We start from the raw sequence: 24,637 nt of genomic DNA, 5'->3' as shown, positions 1-24,637 counted from the left end.
GTCGATTTGTGTTACGTTTCGCAAATAAAGAAATTCTGCTTTAGTGTTCATTGGTAAGCATGCTTTGAATAAAATTGTAGTTGCTACTGTCTTTTTTAGTTTAGTCATTTAGTTAGCATTGTCGTATTTATTTTGGTCGGGCGGTAAGGTCATGATCGGTGAGCACTAATTGGAAGATCCCTATGAGTGGGCGTCACCCAGCACGGATGGGAGCGCTCGGGGGAGGTGGCCATTGGCCCCTCAACGGGGAGGCGGTCCCTTCTAAGGATGGGTCGCCGAAAGAAAAGGAAAGGCGGTCAAGGCCCCTTCCTGGGTAGGAGGGGTTACAGCCCCCTCCTGGGGAATTTCCCGGGGCTAGGACGTCTGCGACGGCAGATGTGGTAAGTTGTGTGGGGTTTGGGGGGGGGGGTCTACGCTACCTTCTAGATACCTCACACGAGTCCTCGTACGACCTCTAAGTGGCGTCGAGTTTTATTGGGGCCCCCGTCAAGTCAAGGGAAATTGGTAATTGCACTTGAGGTACGCCTCTGGGCCGCCACTCACAAGTGAGGGCGATATTTCTGGGTTAGGGATCTTGACACCGGTTACGACCTTGCCGTTGGCCCTTAAACGTTAGGATGTACAATTTCAAAATTTCAAGTAAATGTTTTGAAGGATGTTAGTTCGGCTAGGAGAACCTTTGTATTAGAGAATCTGTTAAGGTTAGCCAAACATCGCAATGTGGTAATGAAATTGTACATAATATGAAACTGTTTATTTAATGTTTTAATTTTGTTTCATATTTTAATAAATACGGCCGGGAGGGTCACTCCCTCCCGTCTTCCAAAAACTTCAGAACTGTTTCCGGTTTCCCATCCTTGGGGATTGTGTTGAGGGGGTGGCGGGTATCTCAGCCATATTCCTATCGACTGGTCGGACACCCACCTGATTTTATTTCACAACAAAAAAGTCTCCCATCCCCCCACCCCCCCCCCCCCCCCCCAACTCAACCCAACTTCCACCCAAACAATACTCCAGTGGATGAGAAACTTAAGGCAAGTACCTCTTATGGAGTATAAGGTAGAACTGGCCAGACGCAGGGCAACGTTAAAGGAGGAAACATGGAATGAGTTAATTGAGGTGAGAACTCTGAAGAATAGTTCCAGGTACTGGAATATAACAAACAGCCCCTTTTTTAGTGAAAATGTAGGAAACGCAATGGGCGCTTACATTACAGAGAAGGATTGGGTGCTTCATTTTTAAGTCATGTTTCAGTGTCCCCCTGACATAGTCCCCCCAGATGTGAGGCAGGGAATTCAGCACTTGTTTTCAAGGAAGAAGAGGTTAAGAAAGGTATTGTTGGGTTGTCACACAACAAAGCCCCAGACCCTGATGGTATTCAGTCTGATCTTTATAGATCCGACCCAAATCTTTGGGCACTTGTCCTCACAGCAGTTATTATTGTCACGGTAACCCCCCCCCCCCCCCTCCACCCTATTCTTGGGCCACCTCCACCACAGTGCCAGTATTTAACAAGCATTTGCAATGCAACAGGTCTTGCGTCAGTTAGAGTTAGAGTTATTGGCATTGTAATACAATTTTGCTTAATGTTTTTGTTTTTTGTGTAGTGAATGTATGTGACAGATAAAGAGCTGTGTGTATATGTGGAGTAAGTATGTGTATTGTAGCTTATGTTCAGTTAGTGCAGGCGGCAATAGGTGCATGTAGCAGTAGTGTAGCAGTATTGCGCAGTGTTTAAGTATTGCAATGAATAGTTGCTGTGATATAGCATTTGTAGCATTAGCAAGGGTAGCCAAAATTTGTTATAGTATAAGTTGTAGACAGTGTAGTGTTGTAATAAGTAGTAATGTGTTTCTGTATATTAGTATAAAGTGTAGTATATTTTTTTGAGTGCTGTAGGCATGAGTGTTGCATATTATTAGGTGCTGTGTGACAATTGCTGTGGTGACATCCATTGTGATAGGCAAAAAAAAAAGGGAAAGCTGAGAGCGTACAAAAATGCCTAGTTCCAAACCACTGCTTAACTAACATCCACAGGGTTACAGTGTTTCCCAAGAAAAGAAAGCTTTGCAAGCCCCACAGTGTATGTACAGTTATCCAATAAGTGAAAACTGAGGCAAACCCAGCCAATGAGGAGCAAGGACTCCGACAGGAAGTTCACTAACCAAACATACACAGTCACGTGACTCAGATCAGTGCTCCGCAGTTAAGCCTCACAGCTCAAGGTCTCCCACTGAAAATCTGCCCTTGAATGCGGCCCACCTACTTTTAGGAGGCCTCCGCAACCCCACTCAAACCGAAGGTGAGCCACAAAGTATGCGTTGCACTCCTGCTGCCGTCACAGTTCTTCACCATGCTCGAGGCAGTACAGCGTATAAAGAGATAACATGGTCACGCACATCTCAGCAAAGGCCCAACAGTCACAACAGCACCCGCAGTTAAATGCTGTCATACCAGTGCCAGTAAAGAGACTCACATACACGTCTTGTTTCACTGATTCCTCACTCCAGGTCACGAAGTGCAGTCTTCTTCACCCTCGCTGCCCCACGATGCCATTTCAGGTCTTGAGTTGACACGAGATGGTGCAGGGCACACACTACTCTCAGATCACACGTCTATTTTGGTACGCTGACTGCCCTTGGGTCTTGACGCACAGTCTTCCCCAATTCACATGGTAATTACAAGATAAAACAGCCGTATTTACATCCGTGGGTTAATGTTGTTCGGGATCTCTGAACTTATGTCTTGTGCGCCCGGTCAGATCATCGCCAAAATTGTAATTATTGAAGCTCACACTCTGAATACCACTAAAAGGTTGGGTTTATTGTAATGAGGAACGTTGCGCCGCTGATTGCAACAACGCAGGAGTGCTGTATATTAAAACATCGCACCACTGATGTAAAACATGATTCTAACAAAAACACGCCATGACGACAAACGTCATGGAGAGGTAATAATTGGGATACCACAGCATAGATACTACTTAAAAGCCACAAACAAACAAAACAATTAAAACGCTCTGCTGTTTCCGAAAGGGGAAGCGAAATGTTAATGTTAACGGCAGGTATAAAATGAAACGCTGAGGTTGTGTAATCGGCATGCGCTATGGAGAGCTATAGTATAGAGCAGAAAACAGTGCCGCTGTTGTGCAAGATAAATATGCAAATCATGTTTGTGAGGAACGTTGCGCATATGTCACACCCTGCAAAATCTCTAGTCCGGGTGGGCAAGGCAAAAGGAAGACAGGGAGGGAACAAACAAGCGTCACTTCCAGTAAAAAGCGAGAGTTTATGATAACCAATAAAAAGCATGGGTGGAGCTTCCACCCCACTTCCAAATAACCCAGACAGAAAACCAACGGCAATAGATCTCGCAAGCGGTCAGCGCATGCACTGCAACGCCAGGCTAGATCTCGCAAGCGAGCAACGCATGCGCTGCAACGCCAGGCGAGACCTAAAAACGCCCCTCCCACCGTTCCAGAACAGGCCCCCACCATTCCGGCCCACTGGGAAAACGGCCTGTGCCTGCTATGGCCAGTCCGGCCCTGGTATTACTCAGCGATTAGGTGGCATAAAATCATTTATTTCAAGGAGTTTAAAGTAGGCACTTTACATTTTCCCATACAGTCTTGCTTTTTTATCAGAAACATTTTTAAACTACTAAATTAGGCTGCATGGAGGATGATGATTGTGTATAAAAGGCGTGTGCACCAGGCACTTTTGTTCTTTCTTAAAAAAAAACGTTGTAACGGAAGTGGATGGGGGATGATGCGTTTGGTAAACAAGTGAAAGATTTGTAAAGTTTAACATAAGGAGTTGGTATTAGACACTGTACTTTTATATAAAAACTGGTTTTCAAATGCAATATTTTTAGTATTGTAAGAGGGTAGATTTAAGGGTGCTGGAATTGATACATGCCTGGATGATAATGATTGTTAATAAGAAAAGGCACTTACAATATAATTAGCAGTTACAATATCACTGCGTCTTTCAGAGATTACACAGCACACTATCTGTCCTTATTTAAGTTAATTATGTACGTAGTTCAAGTTACAAGTACATGCATTTTGCACTTTTTTCGAATTACTTTGGTATATTATAGATATTTGGTGCTTCCATTTGTATTTAACTGATAAGACAGGCGGAAGGTAGATTGTAGAAGGTACTCTATTGAAATAAATGTGATGTCTGGTAGGAATTTTATTACGGAGGCCTCTGTTTTAATTAACAGAGTGTAGTGGGCAGACAGGAGTCCTGAGGCTTGTTATTTATGTGATCCAAAAGAACGAATTGCATTCGTTTTTCGTTATCCCTTGTATGGTATACCTTATCTAAACTTGAAATTAACTTTAATTTTAAACGTCAGCGCACAGATTTTTAGATGTATAGTACTATTAATTCCTTTTACATAGGTTATCGCATTTTTTGTATTTTTTTTTTTTAAATACATGTGTTGATTGCCATGCTTGTTTTGCCAAGCCGGCAATATATCCAACAAATACATTTCATTTTTTTAACGAAGTTATTTCACTTCAAGTGAATTCACAAACTCACAATCAAAGTAAGCCAACGGAGAACGAGGGATCTGATTACGACTCGCTACATAGATTTAAGCGACAGAAGTAGGCTGCCCTGTGGTGAGGTGTAGGTAAAGAAGCCTGCACCTTGTTACTACTAAGACAGCTGCTCTGCTTATTGCTAGTGTTGTGTTATAGGACAGCTATGGTAGCTGTCCACGTGGAAAGAAGCACTGTGATTGGTCCCGGACAGACCAAGATTAGTTTAAATGAGCAGCAGTTTGTCATGTTGACACTGCACGAGGAAAGGTATACCTCACACACAACGCCTACATGCATGCACACACACTCATCTTCCCATCTACACTTCACTTCCATAGCCCTCTTCAGATACACTTCTTTGCTTGCCGCTACGTTCAGGGGTCCCATTATTTCCTCTTGGAGATGCCCCTTGCCTTCTCATAATCTGTTCCAAGCTTCGCCAAAGACCGCCCCTCCATACCGGGCTGGTTCTAGGCTAAACCATCACTACCCAGGAGCCAGGGGAGCCACGTGCAGAACGGCACCAGATTGACCCTAAAACAAGCAACGGTTGCACAACCGTATTGGAGAGAGCATTGCCAGAAAGGGTGAGAGAGCGTTGCCAGAAAGGGTGATTGCCCCATTGTCGCCCCCTTGAATGCCAGCCCTGTTTGTTCATTGACCTGCATTCACTCACGCAGAATCTGCAGGGCCACAGGGAGCTGGTCTACCTGAAAAGGGGTTTCAGCTGGAAGGGGTCTGCCTTAGCTGATCATGCGCATCTTAGGCAGTCTAATGAGTGGATGTCATTATAAAGGACATTTTTCCAAAATGAAACCTTGGCCTTACATTCATCAGCATCGCCAGTCTGCTGAGAGATACCACACATCTGCACTTCCATCAGCAGCACATCTCAAAGCAATCACGGATGTGAAGTCCTATAGCCCGACGCCCTCGATATATTGTATGGGGTCAAGGGCAACAAGTTTTCATGTTGGACAAGTAGGCCCAACCTCTTGCAGCACAAAGCCTTTGACTGCCAGTTGGCAGTGCATTATGGATCAGGGAAGGGCATTGTCTGTAGTTAAGGTAATATTTTTGTCCATATGTTAATGCTGTTCAAGCTTGTATTAATGGTTCATTAACTGAAAGCCTTTATTATCAGGGTGAGCGTGTTAAGTAAATGCTGCAAGCTCTGACTGCACTACTGACTGAGGTTCCAGTACAAAAATGCGTACACATGTTTCAAAGTTTAGCAGTTTGAGGCTGTGTAAAATGGTCCCAGAATTAGCTTATTTGATGCAAATATTTGCAGAAGCCTGAAACTAAGATTGATGATTCTTTGCTTTAAAAATAAAATGTTCATAAAAAAATGAAATCAGGACAAAAAACATTTTGCTTAACTACTGTAAAATTTCAAGTACCATTTCTTCGCAGCATCATTTAGTAACATGTGTTAATGCATGCTAGTATTTCCCAAAAATATTCTTAATGGAAAATCAGTGTAACCAGTTTCAATAAGATTATGAGAAACAAAAATAAAAAAGCATTCGCAAGGCCAGTAGGCCTGAAATTGTTGGTCAGTTATTTTGTTTTGTCCATTTGTGACATCTTTTGACATGGTTTTTGTAAAACCTTATTGGTGTGGGCGCTGCCGGGCCCTCACCATTATAACAAACATTGGCAACAGCAAAAATAGTTTTTGGTCCCAAAAAGCACACACTGCCACAGTAGTTACTGGCACTGAAGAAAACCACTTTGTATGCTGATATGCTCCTTGTGAAAGAGCAGAATGATGTTACTCACAGTGAAGCCAGCGATACAAAGAGAGAGACTGAATTTTAATAAACGCAAAAGGTTATGGTCAAAGCAAGACCAAATTAGGGGCCCAATTATTAAAGAAAGTCTCAAAGTGCACCCATGGTATATTTCCTTGCATTAAGTGCAGCTATACGGCTTTCGTGGATTCCCAAGAATTTACAGAAGTGGAAAAATAACTATTACTCCTAGAAAATATTTGTGAACTGCATTTTAGCATGAGCAAACATACATGTGTAGATTTGCTCATGCAAGAATCTGAGTGTTTGCAAGTTTACTTTCCCTCCAACCAATTTTTTTTCCCAACTCTGGAAGAAGATTTACATCTGCCATTGTCGGGAGTACATTTCTAACATTTCTCAGTACAGGAAAAGATTAGAGAAGAGTTGTTGAAACCCCTTAAAACAAGCAAGTTAGTAGGTTTGCACAAACTCAAAAGGAACTTTTTCTTACCACTACCTTCAGCCCAGGTATGTAGATCTGTGGAAACGTGGCAACATAAGGGGATTGCAAGTATTCAAACCCTACTATTGTATGAGGCCTGGCATAATCAGAGAGGCTATATCAAAGCGCTTATATATTGAGACTGCTGCCATCATTTGTCGCCGCACTACATGGCAACAAAGGGACAAGTGGATTTTGTTACAGGACAAGTAGAGTTATGAAGCTACCTGTCTTATGGACAAGTAGATATTTTATCAAATTCCACACCTCTGAAGCAACATTCACCCCTTCAAGAAAGGCTCTGTTCAATCAAAGCGAGGGTGCCACATAAGCACTGATCATATACATGAGGATGTAATCACAGGATGTAGGCCTGGTAGCCTGGGGTCAGGAAGAGCAATACGAACTGAAAACACCAAAGCTGTTCCATCTGCTCCAGGCATCAACCCCGGGCAAACACGATGGCTTCATTCTTTAGTAGAAGCTCGCAGTGGGAGCTTGTGAGCACGCGGTGGGAGTGTGTGGTGGGAGATAATGAGGCAGAGGAGATGCCATGCCGATGCTCATCGCCTGTCCATGCGCGCACATGGTTGGTCTCTCTTCGCTCACCAAACCCACAATAGGCTCGCCAAGGCAAAGCAGCGCATGCGCTGTATTCGCTAGGCGAGACCTAAAAAGGGTAATGAAGATAGCACTCATTGTTAGAGACCAATTTATTTGTTGGATTCTGTGGTTAAGGTGGTGGGCCATGTTCTCCTAGACAGACTGACTAGCTGGGCAGAGGATAATGATATTTTAACTGACGTCCAGTACGGGTTCCGTTCTGGGCGCTCTAGCATAGCCCAGTGCCTTAACTTATTTATGATTCTTAACAAATATACAGTTGCCCGTACCGGTACCATCTATCTGGCCTTCATGGATCGGTCATCTGCGTTTGACCACATGAACAGAGTTAAGCTTTGGTAGACCAAGCTGTCCATCGGGGTAGATGGTGATATCGTTCATTTCTTGGAGGACCGCCATAGTGACGCAAAGGCTGAGGTTAGGCATTCACAAGATCTTATGGTATCCCACCAGTACTCAATAAAATGGGGAGTATCCTAGCACCTTTCTTGTTCAAATTGTATATTAAGAAATTGGAAAAAGTGTTACTGGTGACAAAGGTAGATTACCCTCAGGTGGATCGGCGTGGCCTGCCAGATTTAATATATGTGGACACAGTCCTTATGTCCCGGACCGCAAGAGGGTTGCAAACACTGCTCAACTCCTTTTCCTCTTTTATGGTGGATTTGGACCGGTCAATAAATGATTCCAAATCCTACATGATGCAGGAGGGACCTCGTTCTAGAAAGCTTCATTGTTCTATGGTTAGATCTGCCCACGTTCCCCGTACTTAAGTCTTTCTGTATCTCTGGGTCCTGATGACCAGTTGAAATGGGGGCCAAGAGGGGAGACCTAGTGTGCGCTAATACGGCCATTTTTAATTTTGCTTTAAGACTAGGCAGGAGACAGATTGTGGCACTCCTGCAGTTATATCAGGTTAAATGTTTTACTAAAGCTTCCTATGGTAGCGAAATATGGGGTTATGTCGCTATGGACAAATTAAAAGTGGCTGAGAATATTTTCATGAAATGTCTTGTGTGCCACAGGAACATCGAATATGGTGGTACATGAGGAGCTGGGGGTGTCCTATCTTTCCGACCTGTTGGCCCTTCACCCTCTAACATTATGGTTGAAGCTCTGGTTGAACAAAGGATCCTCCTTAAGTAAACTGATCCTGAAGGAGTGCATGGCTCTTGACAATGTACACCACATTCCGTGGCTTTACCATAATAGACAGTTGTCTTTGAAGACTGGGAAGAGCCGACTTATTCACCAATTCAAATTCAGTTACTAATTAAGACTTTGGCTGGGTGTGGGAGACTTTTTATACTCAGAGGCTACCAGATAGGGAAGAATGTGAACTGAGGAAACCTAGTCATCAGAGACCAGGGGGGAGGGGGGGGGGCAGCAGTGCTCATACTGCTGGACTTATCTGCGGCATTCGACGCGGTCAATCATTCCATTTTGATTGACCGTGTCAGAAACTTGGGCATTCAATCCAGAGCAAAGAACCTGCTTGCTTCCTTTCTATCTGGCAGAACACAGGCGGTAACGCTAGAACAATTTAAGTCTGCTGAAAAGGCTTTACCCTGTGGGGTCCCCCAAGGCTCATCCTCAAGTCCGACACTTTTTAACATCTATGTGTCGAACTTAGCAAGAGTTATTAAAACCTACCGGATGAGCCTTACCACCTATGCTGATGACACATAGTTGGTGCTCGCCATCAACAATGATGGAGAAGAGTTAGCTGCATGCTTCCAAGAAGGCATGCTAGCGATCAAAGATTGGATGCCTGTAATTGCCTTAGGCTCAATTCCGAGAAGACAGAGGTGGTCATTTTCAGGAAAATTTCCCCGTTATGGTCGTCAGTCTGGTGGCCTCCATCACTTGGAGCTTTACCAAGTCCCGTCCTAAGGGTCAGGAACTTGGGAGTCGTCTTTGATGAAATGCTGAATTTTGTCACCCATGCAAACCAAACAGCGTCCACTGCATTTCATAAGCTTAGGCTTATAAGAAAAATAATCCTGTTCCTTCCAGAAAGTGATGGAAAAACTGTGGTGAGTTCATTGGTACTCTCCTCACTGGATTATTGTAATGGCTTATTTGCCAATGCCCAAACCCGGGTGGTCGCCAAACTACAAATTATTCAGAATGCGGCGGCAAGACTGCTTTCCAGGACCCCCAAATTTAAACCGATCAGGCAAATAATTAGGAACTACTACTGGTTGACGATTAAAAATCGGATTAAATTTAAAACTCTATGCCTAACATTCAAAGCGCTTCACAAACAAGGGCCGAAGTTTCTTAAAGAGCAGCTCATTGCATACTGTCCTACTAGACAACTAAGATCCGCGACACAGTATCAACTAGTGGTACAAGGACTGTCACCTGGGGTGACAGACATTTCACGGTTACAGCTGCCAGACTCTGGAACTCCCTTCCGCTAACGATTTGATCAACTCACTCTTCTCCAATTCAGGAAATTGCTGAAGACCTGGTTGTTCGACCAGTAATTCGCCCGCTCCTAACCACCACTGACAGAATCTTCCTGCTTTTTCTTCTGAGACATTAACTAAACTTATAGCGCCAAGACGCCCACGGGGAAATCGCTGCGCTTTATAAATTGTAATAATAAATAAATGAATAAATAGTGTCCATTAATTTATTATTTTGAAAACTGTACAACCTACTGAGCCATATCTCTTAGGACCTCTTAGTGCCTATGAGCGTTTCATATTGACCAGGTTTCGTTTTGATCTTTTCAACCTTATGTTGGCACAGCCATGTGGATGTAGTAGAGGTCAGATCTTAGAGTCCTGTGGTTGCGATGGTAAGTCTTCACAGGACATGCTTAACTTTTTAATGTTTTATTATGTGACTACTCTGACAACTTTTATCATCCCAATTTTTAAAAAAACAGGCGTTGCAGGTGCGACCAGCTTTTTTTATTTCTTTTTTCACAATTGTTATCTGGTAATACGGTCTTTTTTGTTCTTAATTTTTTTTAATCAGCGGTGAGGCTTAAGGCATGCTGCGATTAACTGAAAGTGTCCTTTAATGATGGTATAATATTCTATTAGTGCTACGCAAACAAATGATGGATGGAATGTTGAATACATCATACACTCACCCCTATTCAGGAGAGATGGGTGAAATCCATCGTTCTTTTGCTCAGCATGCCACCCCAACGAGTTTAGACCCAGCCATATGCAAATCAGTTTTGACCCTGTGCCTCTTGGGAACAGTCCCGACCAACTGCCAAGCCAGGTCCACCCTGTACCGGAAACAAGCCTCCTGGTACCGGTTTCTCTATACTACCCTTCATCAGCCAAGTTAGCTTGAAACCAGTGGCACAGTGAGCAAGGAACCCACATCTGGGAATACCCATCCCATATAGGGTGAAAAGTGCTACGCAAACAAATGGACGGAATGTTGAATAAATCATACAGTCACCCCCAGTCAAGAGATCTGGGTTAAATTCATTGTTCTTTTGCTCACCATGCCACCCCAATTTAGACCCAGCCATATGAAAATCAGTCTTAACCTTGTGCCTCATGGGAACAGTCCTGTCCAAACTGCCAAGCCAGGTCCTTCCACATCCTAGGACCGGGTTTTGTGTATTCATTCTTCATCAGCCAGGCTACCTTGAATCCCTAAAAGGGAGGAGTGAGCTTCGGTGGAGCGGGAGCTCTACTGTGAGCGGGAACACTCACCGTGTGCAGCAGTGAAAGCCCGCAGGCGCCCTGTTCCAATCTGCCTCGGCCAGCCCGGATTGTGCTGCCACCAGCGACCACGCCATTGCAGGACTCCCATCTCCTGGCGGCATGCACGACGCCACCGCGAAAAGGGAGGAATGAGCTCCTGCGTCGCGGGACGCACGCAGGCGGCACCGGGCGAAGCCTGGGCCAAGGGTGGGCCTGTCTGTGTCAGTCAGGGCCAGGAAGTGGCAGGGCAGGGCCACCCCCCTTGGTTGTATCTTTCGGGGTCTATTCTTTGAGGCATAGGTAAGAACATTACGGACTCAAACACTGTTTTACCGTTCTACTGGCAGTGCAGCTCCTGAAAATATTTGTAAAGTGAGTTTTTTTATTTGCAAGTTACCATATCTTTAAGTTCCAAAGAAGATATTAGTCTGTCTTACAATGCAACACTCTTTCTTGGGGATGATTACTGGAAATTCCTTAGTACAACCTTCTAGTCATAGATTTCCATTTCTTATCGTAACCGGTCTGTTTTCCCTTAAACAGAGGCATTTAAAGAATAACAGCAGCAAGTTCCTGTGACTGTACTTAGATTCCCTTGTCTCATTCCTCTCCCGGTCGAATGGTTTTTTACCTATTTTACAGGAATTTCCTTGGTATACTCATTAGCCTTTGATATTGGTGGAATTACTGGCAGTATAATTGAGAACTATGGAGAAACTCAAGAGTACAGTAGGCACTTTAGACGCCTTTCTGACTAGAGCGGAGTCGCTTCTTACCCATGAGATCCAGCTAACAGAACGGCGGCTCTCACTTGACTCTACTCAGTCTCCATTGACCAGGAAAGAATCCAATATTCCCCTAACACCCAAAATTACCATCCAATGTAATGATAGTAACTCCTCCTTGGCTAAACAACCCTAACACCCACTGAACCAAGAAAGGGATACTGATAATAGTTTATCTTTAGGGACAAGACCTCAAACCCAGAAACAAACTAAAATGACCAAAGGGAATGTAGCGAGAACTAGACAGAAGGGTGCAAAGGGGGGCAAGGATTGTAGGAACATAGGAGGCCTTGGTTCTAGTCATCAAGTACTTGTTCAAGTAGAAACACAAAAAGATGTAATTTCAAAATCTTTTGGTACTCAGGTAGAAGCAGCTAATTCCAATCCTAATGAGTCTGCCTCAGGTACTCAGGTAGCCTTGGAAGATGTTGTTAGAGGGATGCTAGAATCAAAGATCAGTTCAATGATGATCCAGGTAAGTACTCTCACCAAAGAAAGATTTGGCCGCATGGAGAAAAAAAATTGAGCAGCAAAAAAGGGTTACAGGGACTATTAGTAATTCATTAGATAAATTATCACCCCGCTACGGTACAAAGGGTACCAGTCCCCCTCATATGGAGGGACTCCGGCCCTCTAATCCGGAGAAAACATGCGGGAGACCAAGAGAATTACAAATAGACATTTTACCTTCATGTGTTGTTGAGGATACTGAACTTAAGGATCCTACTAGGGATGGAGAGAAGAGTAGACTAGGGAAAGATAGATGAAACGACTTCCATAAGATGATTGAGCACCCTTGCCCAGATATATTAGATCTACCACTTTCCTCTATGTAATAATTCTAACTGGGGCCCGCTACTAAAACAGAGACAGAGCGAATCTTGGATTACTCTCCGTAACAAAGTGGTGGACTGGATGACCAAATTCAAGAATTTTAGTCCCCAGCACATTAATGAAATCCTGATGGTCCGAAGAGTCGGGTGGGTCGGCGCCTCGGCAAAGACCATCCCTGGTGACTGCATTGTTATAAACTTTCGACGCCCTGAATGGTCCGATCTCTTTTAAAGCACAAGGAGGAATCTTCCCCTCAAAGTTCAAGCATTTCTGCCCTCCCCCTGGGTTTCTTTTATAAACCAACCCTCAGGCCTAGAGGAGTAGGAAATGGCTCAATCTTAACACCTAACATGTTTGAGGCATTATCCCCTCTAGATGCAGTGGACTGACATCCAACCCACCCTGCTAGAAGTATGTTCAGCTCGAAGAAAAGACCTTGTGAGATTTATTTAGAAAATTCCCCTAGTTGCCTCCCCCTGGGTTTCTTTTATAAACCAACCCTCAGGCCTAGAGGAGTAGGAAATGGCTCAATCTTAACACCTAACATGTTTGAGGCATTATCCCCTCTAGATGCAGTGGACTGACATCCAACCCACCCTGCTAGAAGTATGTTCAGCTCGAAGAAAAGACCTTGTGAGATTTATTTAGAAAATTCCCCTAGTTTGTCTCAAATGGTGGAGAAGAGGGTCTCATTATTATCAATTCCTACTTTGAATCCTACTATGGTCTCAGCAGAGATGGAGCAAATATCTCTTTTAGTCACTACTGGTAACAGCTCCGTACCACAGAGTTTGGGCTCTAAAAATAATCTATGTTTAAGTTCTGGTATTAGTGCAGATGTTATCCCTCTAGTTCAAGCAGGAGTTTCTGCTATATTCAGTTCCTATGAAGAAAAAATCCTGAGAGGGTTGCCACTCAGTATCGTTTTTTCGAACATTGCTGGCTTACGGTCTACTGTCAATCACGACAAGTGTCTTACCTTCTCGCGGACCTATAGCATTCTCTGTTTCCAAGAAACGTCGGCCGTATCATCTATTCATTTAAATGGTTATAAAACCTACTTTTCACCCGCGATTCAGTCTTTATCAGGGCTTGCAAAAGGAGGTCTGCTGGTATAAATATATCTCCAACCTATTTTCAATACGGGAAATGACTGCCTTAAAATTGGAGGCTAACTTTCAAATAATTATCCTTGATATTAACAAATTGGATATCTTTGTCTTAGTTAACTTTTACAACAACTTACAGCAATCCCAGCTGATTGACACTCTTAAAGAGATCCGCTACATCCTACTGGAAATTAATAACAAATATCATAGGAAAAGAGCTTCTGTTATCTGGGGTGGCGATTTTAATCTATCCCCATGTGCCCACAACGATAATATAACCTGTGGCATACAAGACGAGAGAGATAACAACCTAATCCATTTTTCACACACACAGAGTGGGGCCTGTTTTAATGAGACGATATTTATTCTCCAATTGGTTCTGGCTAACAAATTTATGTCACCTATAGTTCCACTTACCCCGAACTTTAATGGTAGAGGAGCCTCTACTTGCATGGATTTTATCTGTGTGTCAAGTTGGCGACACCCCTTATTATGAATTTTAAAACACACGGTTGTGCCTTTAGTGATCACTTTCTCAACCCTATTACTCTTGGGGCGAGGAAAGACCAATCAAATGAGATCACATGGTGAAGAAAATTTGGTCTTGAATAAATTAAATAGTAACTCGCTCAAGTGGGAAAACGCTGAACTGGTTAAGATCACCGAGGAAGTCGTTAAGAATTCCATGAAAGCCATCAATAAATGTTTGGATCACTCCTCTACTCCTCAGGAGATCTTAGATAACTTTATGGTTGTAACAAAAATCAGTAAAGGAAGCCCTATGCATTCAATCTAAAGGGAATAAGAGAAAAAAGGTGGGCTGGTTTAACAGTACTTGTACTAAAGCACACTAGAATTCAAAAACCGCCCTTCATAACCCAGTAAGAGACAAGCGAGAAATAACTCAACTTAGAAAAATCTATTATTCTGCACTCAGACTAAGGAAAACTGAATTGAAACAGGAGCTATGGGCTGAACGCCATAAGAGTTGCTTAATGAAAGATCGCATTGCTTTTTGGAAGGAAATTAAATCCCCATTTCTGTCCGGACATGGAGAAACCAGTAAAATAGCAATAGCTATTGACGAATCGTCCTGGGTGAAACATTTTTCCCAGATTTTCGGACAAACTGCCAGTGCATCGATAGCCCAGAACCAACCAGAGATGAATAGTTTTTGCACGAATCCTCCATTCACTCCTCTAGTTTTAGATTTTACGCAGGCTGAAGTTGAACTTGCCTTAATGGCAAGTAAAGGGGGTAAAGCACCAGGCCTGGATGGGGTTCCGGTCGACCTCTACAAATTTAAAATGGACCTGTGGATGCCAATCCTGCTTAGGGTTTTGGAAGCAACTTGTAAAGTCGGACTGCTGGACTCATGGTCAGATTCCATCCTGGTCCGGTATTCAAAAAGGAGATTGTCAAAGCCCATCGTGTTATCGTCCCATTTCTTTATTGGATTCTCTGGGAAAAGTTGTTGGGCGCATTATATTCGAGCGCCTACAACATTGGGCCAACGACAAAAAGGTATTATCGGATCTCCAGTATGGATTCAGGGAAGATTTGGGTACCACTGAGCAAGTTTTAAATCCGACTTTATTAACGGGCAAATACGTGAATGCTAAACCTGGGAGATTGCATATGGCTTACGTAGACTTAACATCAGCCTTCGACTGCGTAAGCCACTCGAAACTGTGGGGCATTTTAATAGAAATGGGTGTTGATCTCTCACTAGGTAATTTCCTACAAGAAATGTACTCTAATGCCACAGCCAGAGTGAGATTTGGAGTGGGAGGAGAGCTGCGGCGCCGTTTAGGGTTGAGCGGGTTGTCAGGTAGGGTTGTGTCCTGCCCCCCTACCTTTTTACCCTTTATACAAATGGCTTAGAAGAAGCCTTGTTGGAGGGGTGCCAGAACCTACCTCTGCTCCAAAACCGTACGATACCCGCTCTCTTCTACGCGGACAACGCAGTGATTATTGCCTGTACGCCCCTGGAACTCCAACGCTCACTCAACAGATATAACACCTTCATGTCTAATCTTGACTTAAAAATTATCAAAAAAACTTTTATAATGAATGTAGGTCCAAGGCATAAAAAACTAGACATCTTTATCAATAATTCCAGGGTGGAGAATACAAATTGAACTGGATAGTCCCAATTTGGCTTTATTAACTGAAAAGGTAACACCCATTTTTGAGACAACACTTAGGACTATAGGGGATGTATTTTTGAAGAAGGGGTGCGCGGGGAGGAATACGGCACCACGGAACCCCAAGGGTAAGCAGGATTGGTATACACCTACTTGCAGACAGGCAAAGTCCCTCTTGATAAAGGCTGTCAAAGGCAAATCCCAAACTCAGATCCAGACAGCCAGGAAAGAGTATAAGCGAATATTAGCATGTGCAAAAAAAGAATGGGAAGAAGAGTACTGGCATACTTTAAAAGAGGCTAGCTTAAAAAAAGACCCAAAGTGCTTCTGGGACACATTTAGAGCCAGACATAGACCAGACAGTGACCTTATTACATGTAACATCTCCAGTCAGGCGTGGGTTAATCATTTTGCAAAGCTATATACTCGCCAATTAGGCCCCAATACCACCGATGCTTCTAATGCTGATCAGGGTGGGGACTCGGCCCTAACTTCGATCCAAATGGATTGGGAGGTCCTTTCTGAAGAATCTGACTTTACAATAAAAGAAGTGGAGTATGCGATAAGTACCATCATGCCCCAAAAAGCGGCTGGCCCGGACGGCATTCCCGGGGATCTGCTGCGGTCAGACATTCCAAAATGGGGGAAATTAATTCACTGCCTGCTTATTGCCATCTGCAGGGGTGCTTCGATTCCGGCATCTTGGAAAGGGTTGCGTTTTAGCTCCCACCGTTTTCTCTCTATATATCAACGGAGTGGTTGAGCACTTTCGGAAAGACCCTTCAGATGAACCAACCCTGGCGGGAGAGCGTATACCCACCCTTCTCTTTGCAGAGGATACGCTTTTGATATCCAAAACCCCAATGGGCCTCCAAAAACTCCTTAATAATTTTCAGTCCTTCTGTTCAGATCGGGGCCTGGTAATTAATACCGACAAGATGAAATACCTTGTGATGAATCCCCCAAAAGGCTGTATGCCCTCCAAAATTGAATGCTGTACCTTTGGGGAGGGTAGAAGTATTCGACTATCTAGGGATTCGTCTGTCACAACATGCAATGGGCCCCTCATTTAGACAAAATGCTGCTAACCCACAAGAGGGTAACAGGATCTCTTCTGAAAGAACAGCGCTCCTGTGCAATTAGACCTACAGCCCCTGTCATTGAGATCTATACAGCAAAGGGGGTTAGCTCTGCTCTCTAGTGGGCAGAATTATGGGGCCCATGTATTACCAATGAACTGCCAAGATCCGAGAGGAAGTTTTGCAGGGCTATTATGTCACTTTCTCAAGGCAATCCCATTGTCCCATTAATGCTTGATTTAGGATGCCGCCCCATTGAAGATCTAGCCACATTTCGGCCCCTTCTGTTATGGGCGCACTTGTGGCGAGTTCCGGAGCTCGCCAAATATGCGCAAGGGCTTTCCGAAATTATGGCATCACCAGGGTGGCATAGAATCAACTGGCTAAGAGACATGAAAGCTCTTCTATTTAACTTGGGCCTAAGTGAAGCCTGGACAAATAGATCTTCTCCCCCAAAGGCTACGCTTAAGAACCTTTACTGGAACTGGATCCTGACCCAACGGAGTACCAACTGCTCATTGGGCAGACTCACAGAGGATTTCCTGAAATTCAAGGACCTACCAATTCGGGAACTCTATTTAGACATCATTGAGATACCATTTGATAGGGTCCTTTACTTTAAATTTAGAACAGGAACTCTTCCTCTGCGTGCTTTTACATCCCGGTGGAAACCACCTGCTCAAACTATAGAGTCGTGCCCAGTGTGTATATCCAGACCAGAGTCAGTGGCGCACTTTTTGTTTGAATGCCGGGAGTATGCCCTACCAAGAAGGAAATGGCTCAAGCACTTGTGCCGCCAGCTGGGGACCAGGCGCCACGAGGAGGCTTTACGCATTCTAATGTCAGACTGTCGCACCTTGTATGTTTGCACTCTTGCTAAGTTCCTTTCATGGGCATGGTCTATTAGAACTAAAAGGCTTAAAGCAATTGTTTAATTCCTTTTTAACTAATTATTAATGAAATGTTTCTTTTATATGAAACCTGAAACTTTTTTAACTAATTGTATTTAAATCGATGTACTTCCCTTCCCCCTTCTCTCCCATTTATTTAAATGAACCTATGTATTTTATTGTGTAGCTTTTATGATAACTTTTTATCAAAATAAAGCCTTTTTGACTTGACTTGAATACAAATACATACCCTTATCTTGGAATTTTAATAGATGACAAAGGCTCATGGAGAAAAGCTATAGAAGCCAGAAAGTTGTCGTTTTTAAGGTCAACCATGGCGTTAGTAAGTTTCAATCAGAGGCTAGGAAAAAGACCGCTGGTTGAGATGATCCGTATATATATCAGGCAAAATGTATTAGCACTGCTATTTATGGAGCAGGGGTGTGGGGCTACATACAGGTAGAAGCCCTCCAAAAAGTGGAGAACAGTTTCCTGAGGTTTCTCCTCGCTGTTCCGCAAGGCACTTCGACCTTTGGCTGCCACTTTGAATTAGGCTTGTCTTATATCACTGACACCATAAAAATGCAGCCAATCCTGCTATGGCATCGCCTTTGGTCATCTACCAAGTTAGTTTTTACCCAAAGTCTCCTGAAGGACTGCCTCGCACTTGAAAACTCTGTTAAGATTGGTTGGCTCCGATATGTTAAGAAGTTCCTGCACGATTTGGGCCTAGAAAAATATTACTACAATCCCCCACTAATTGCAGAGCTGTCAAGAAAAAAGTTAACAACCCAGGGCCTGTGTCACCTAGTGGACCTGCGTCTGAAGTCAGCAAAACCTTGGTTCAATTCATTGTTGATTCAATCTTCTGTAGCCATTCAGCCTTATCTAACCTGGAATTTGAATGGTTATGATAGGTTTTTGTTGACTCTTTTTAGGTTTAACATTTTCCATCGATTGGTTTCCTTTCCAAAAATCAATGACTGGTCAAAGCTGTTATCCCCTTGCCCCTGCGATGAAGTCTCAACCCAATCCTTAATACATCTGACCCTTTTTTGCAAATGTTATGCAGAACCAAGAGAGCGTTGGCTAGTTACAATTTTAAAAAGTTTAGGTTTACGTCTGTCGTCCTGCTCTTGTGGTCCTTCAACTCATGGATTCTGACTGCTTGGCATTAAATATTGTTAAATTCTTAAAATTTTGTATTCGCCATAGGAGTAATTTATAACAGAAGATCGAAGCACTTTCAACTTTGCTCTGCTGTACATATTGTCTGGTTTTTAGTATTAATTCTGTATTTTAAGCTATTTTATCTAGATTGAGTTTTCTTTTTAAAAAAATGTTGCATCAATTGTCACAAATGTAATTAGCTTATATGTATGTACTTTTATGTTTTTTCTTAATTGAAACCAAATAAAGTAATTTTTGACTTTGACTTTGAATCCAGTGGCACAGTGAGCAAGGGACCCACGTCTGGGCATACCCATGTCACTGGAGTGAAGCTATCCTGGCTGATGAAGTCTGAAACCGGTCCTAGGATGCTTGTTTCCAGTTCAGGGAGGACCTGGCTTGGCAGTTTGGGCTGGACTGTTCAGATTGGATGCAGGGTCAAGACTGATTTGCATATGGCTGGGTCCAAACTGGAATGGCATGGTGAGCAAAAAAAACGATGGACTTAGGCCCAAATCTCTGTGCTGGGGTGAACATATGACATTGTTCTGCATTTTGTCCATCAATTATTCTTTTTGCGTTTGTCACCTCAAGTGGGACAGGTATGCCTAGACATGGGTCCCATGCTCTCCATGCCACTGCAGTCAAGCTATCCTGGCTGAGGGCTGAAAGCCTGAAACCGGTCCTAGGATGCTTGTTTCCAGTCCAGGAAGGACCTGGCCGATCTGGCTAGGCTGTTCCCATTGGGCGCAGGGTCAAGACTGATTTGAATATGGCTGGGTCCAAACTGGAATTGAATGGCAAGCAAAACAAATTATGGATTTAGGCCCAGATCTCTGTACTGGGGTGAATGTATGCAGTTATGCATTCTGTCCATCAATTGTTCTTTTTGCATAGTATTCTATTAGGCATGCCCTTGACACATACAGCCCAGTTAGGGATCTTGTGCTTATTCCCCTTTTTGCTTTCTTTTTTTAAAGATCTATTGTATATGGACTTCATAATGCAACTGTATGTACTGTAGGTGATTTTTAAGCTATTTTTATACAAATATATCGCATTTGATTACATTCTGTACTATGTACTGTTTTAGATTACTTTTATGGTTTTATGCAAAAACTGAATAAAGTGTATTTGATTGATTGAAACACTGTAATGTAACCTACTTCTATAAGTAACCAAAAGTGTAGCTGCACTCCAATTCCCATATTAAAACTACCTGCCAGTGTTTTCTAGCCAGTAAAGAGGAGCAGCTGAGTGGTCACTCCTCGACAATAGTTTAGGAAGAAAGGGGCCCCTGCCTAATTGGATGAACCCTGGCAAGGAAACAGCATGTGGGGGTAAAGAAAGAGCAAATGTGCACCGGGCTATGTGCCTGGTTGAAAAAGGGAGAGAAAACTAACCAACTAATGACTAGAAACACTCTAGTGTTAATTTATTATGATATTTTATTTCTATAACATCTTTTTTTCATAGCAATTATTTTTCTTAATTCATTATAAATACAATTTACTATATATAAAAAGGACAATACATGTGCAAATGGTGAGATAATAAACAATTAAATTAATTATTGTAAAAAAATACAGAAGTACAGAAAAAGGAATGCACCTCTATTTTTTTACAATAATTAATTTAATTGTTTATTATCTCACCATTTGCACATGTATTGTCCTTTTTATATATAGTAAATTGTATTTATAATGAATTAAGAAAAATAATTGCTATGAAAAAAAGATGTTATAAAAATAAAATATCATAATAAATTAACACTAGAGTGTTTCTAGTCATTAGTTGGTTAGTTTTCTCTCCCTTTTTCAACCAGGCACATAACCCGGTGCACATTTGCTCTTTCTTTACCCCCACACTCCTCGACAATATACAGTACAAACCACATTGATGAAGAGCTGTGTCCATCATTTTTGCTTAGCCTTTATTGCCACCGTGCTCTCGCAGATGTGTGCAAGTCAATGTGGTCAATTTTACTAAACGTTTAATGCAATACATTAACCATCTGAGCATTAAACACTTTCCGTAAAGGCGAGTTCTACAAGAAGAAGTATTTGCCATGTGCTAATAACTAAGAAACGTGACATCAGTACTAGTAGCATTGCAATGAGGTCAAAAGAATAAGAAGGAGATGAGAAGCAGGGTTGGCCAACGGTGAACAGCGAAAGAGCCCGAGCTGCATCGGCCTCCAAAAATCCAACAACCCTAACTGATGACCACAGAATCCACGAACCCAGCACAATGTAAACAGAACAATAGTCTCTATATACAGAAAATTCCAAGTAGTTTATAGTGCAGTGAATTCAAATTATTATACATTAAATGTACAAAAAGTGAAAATACACAGTAATCATCCCCAGAAACACAGCAATTAGGCCCGGGTTAAATACACAGCAACAAACCCGGCAAGGAGGTGCAATAATAACACGTCTGCTTCACTGCTTGCATAACAGATAAATGTTACAAAACGAACTTCTCCGTGCACTGAAAACAATTCCCAAGGACTCATCTACAGTTTGGAGGGGTCTTAAAATACTTTCGTTGCTGAAAGAAAATCTAAATGCGGAGTAGGAGCACCCGGAAGAATTTCCTCTCCCGCATGGATAGCCGGAAAATACAGCCGACCGTTGTACCCCGAATTAAGACTGTCCTCCAGAACTAGGGGTATGTCTAGTTCCCGACAGACTCTAAATGAAGCCCATCGAGACGAGTAGTGCTCAAGCAACCGTTAGCATTAGCGATCAATGTAACTAACGCAGCACCAAGGGCGGCCTTAGGCATGTGCAAGCTGTGCACCTGCACAGGGCCACCAAACCCCAGGGGCCGCCACGCCAATATATATCCTTAATGTAATCCTCTGAGGATGGATACATATTTGCGTGGCAGGGATTTGGCAGCCTCTGGCTCTGTTCCACTTCCGAACACCCTGACCCAAAACCCCCCCACCCCAACACCCCCTCCCACCCCCCCACCCCCCCCCCATCACTGGCCTCCGCCCCCGCCCGGACACCCTCTTCCGGGGCCCCCTACCTATGCTCCCTGCCCAGGGCCACCATGAGCCTAGAGCCGCCCCTGGCAGCACAGGCATGATCAGACTGACTGTGAAATCATGGTTATAACCGGTTTACCGGTAGACTCGGTGAAATCAGTCTAATCAGTAGCTTCACCCTGAACATTCATGTTCCAACTAATTTTCTTCTATGAAGACTTTCAGTCTAGTTTATGCATTTATAAAGTTAGAAACACAGCGCAATTTGGGATTGACACGTGCGAACTGCAAGTCCCAGTACTGAACGCAACACGTGGACTCCGTATTCTTATCACATACTAACCTGGGGAACCTGAGAAAGCAGTAAACACCTCGGCCACATCCCCGCGGCGCCCCGGCGGAGGGCGCGGGCAGCACTTCCGCACTCACGACCGTCGGCTCAGCACTTTCAAGCAGCTCTCAATGCCGAGCAGACATTTTCAGCCTCACGAAAAAATACTCTTGTAAAAAAGGCATGCTTTCTTTTATGGCGCCCGGCCAAATAAAACATCACGGTTTACCTCCAGACGATAATATATAGACTTCAAATACTTAAACGAACTGTCAGATGAGCTTAGGGGAGAACCCGTAGTCTGCATTGACAACTGAAATCACGTGAAAAGTGATAAAAGGCTCAACCTACCTCTCCGGTGATGTCGACGACGTCGCCCACTTTAAGTTCCAACTCGTCCTCGTTCTGCGGACCATAGTCGAAGAGAACTTTACACTGCCGGACCTTGGCTTCTGGGGAGAACGACACGGTAAAGATATTGTTTGCACATTTGAATCCATAAGACATGTTCAAACTCTTGCTAAACGTTCTCCCACGAAGACCGGCAAAACATAAAACTGTGCATAAATGAAACAGACCGGCAAAACATAAAACTGTGCATAAATAAAAGTATCCCCCGTCAACCCTGAAACCCAACAAGTTGTTCTGATTTCTCGCTCCTTCACTCTGCTCGTCACCGCCGCTGTCACACAAGACACACCTTTGAGCGCAAATAAGTCATCAGGTGGATACGGGGAGCCAATCAATGAGGGGGCCCTTAGCAAGCCACAGCACGGCTATAATTAGAAGAAACTGTGGGTTATAGGTTGAAGTTGTGTGCACTGGCAGGTCACGGATTCTCTAGTGTATCTCCCTTTCTCATCATAGGCAAGAATGTCTTCAGATTTCAGATGAAGCAGCCCCACACGCCACAAATAAAGGGTACAAACGGATGGCAGGCAGCTCAGAGTTCTATTTTTTTGATAAGTAAAAAATGGTGTTACTCTCAAAGAGGAGCTGTAGGCATCCCTGTTCCATCCATGGACTATTAATGGTCACTGAAACGTAGCTTCCTCCCATTACAGCATTTAGCACGGGACAATGTGTCACCTCACTTCCACCACTGGGCTTTTTTTCTCGGAGCAATGGCATGGGACCTAATCATATGCACATTTGCTTAGAAAGGACTGGAGAGCATGTTGGTGCCAGGACTAGCGAGCCAATGGCAAGGTTTTGTTTTCGTTCCCTTTTTTAATAATTCTTTTTAAAAAGTGATCCCTACATCTCTAGACTATTTCTTCAGATTGCAGTAAGTACAAGCCATTAGTAATTTTTCACATTAATCATATGTGCATTAAAATAAAAAAGGGTTTCACTCATTTTAAGTACGCCAGCCTGCTTAGCAAGAGCTATTGGCTTTACCAATGTTTTAGCAATGTTGTACACCAGAGTGGCTGATGTGGGGTAAATGAGTGTCGTAAATTGGAGTAGAGTGGTGTGTTATGGAGTGGCACACAGTAGCGTACAGTAGAATTGAGTGGCATGGAGAGGAGTGAAGTGGAGTTTCATGGAGTAGCATACAGTGTTGTAGAGTTATGGAGGAAGGACAGTGGAGTGGCAAAGAGTGTCATAGGAATACCTAGTAATGTTCTAAAAATTATTTGTGACTTAATTTTTTTTTTTTTTATTTTACAAACCTACGGCTGGAACTACTGTAGCAGCTTGCAAAGGCCAGATCTACTGGCTGTAGATTCTACCACTTCCATCTCTAATTTAGCATAGTTTATTGAAGTCCTGATTTTGAAAAATAATGGATCACTTTTAACAAGCCAATCTGAAAGGGTAAGAACTTTGTACGTGGTATTTCTTAACTAAAATGAGGTTCAAGGTAGAGCTCTTTTTTATGGGTTGTAAAGGTGTAATGTGTTGTCTAGTAGAGGAAGGTAACCCCTAGACAGAACAATATGTATTGAATGATCAATTGTTACCATATATCTATTGCATAATTAAAGCACCTCAACATTCCATTATACCACGGATTATAAACTTCCACATTCAATACAGTCCGAATTTTATTTTATTGAAAAGGTTTCCTTCAAAGATTAAAAACATCAAATATTACAATTGTAATCAAAAACAAGTAATTAAAAAACAGTTAATACAATGCAAGAAAAAATTGTTCAGCCCCAATTACAAATACCGTTCTGAA

General features: G+C 43.1%; 1 protein-coding gene and 1 long non-coding RNA gene across 3 annotated transcripts in view; both read right to left on the bottom strand.

Moving 5' to 3' along the window:
* The window catches only part of CD2AP (CD2 associated protein), a 630,446-nt gene that overhangs the window by 362,112 nt on the left and 243,697 nt on the right, over positions 1-24,637 (bottom strand). For both annotated transcript variants that reach the window (XM_086926250.1, XM_086926251.1), the window contains exon 4: positions 22,801-22,901. In XM_086926250.1, coding sequence (XP_086782376.1) covers positions 22,801-22,901 — 101 coding nt within the window. The remainder of the gene's footprint in view (positions 1-22,800; positions 22,902-24,637) is intronic.
* LOC147707033 (uncharacterized) lies at positions 19,274-21,364 on the bottom strand. Its single transcript, XR_015296436.1, has 2 exons — positions 20,987-21,364; positions 19,274-20,384 (listed from the first exon to the last, which is right to left on the bottom strand). It is a non-coding gene; the product is annotated as an uncharacterized LOC147707033 (long non-coding RNA).

This window comes from Lissotriton vulgaris, chromosome 6, assembly GCF_964263255.1.
Source record: "Lissotriton vulgaris chromosome 6, aLisVul1.2, whole genome shotgun sequence".
NCBI classification, from domain to species: Eukaryota; Metazoa; Chordata; class Amphibia; order Caudata; family Salamandridae; genus Lissotriton; species Lissotriton vulgaris.
Note: the sequence above shows the minus strand (reverse complement) of the source record. Positions and strands in the feature narration are given on the sequence as shown.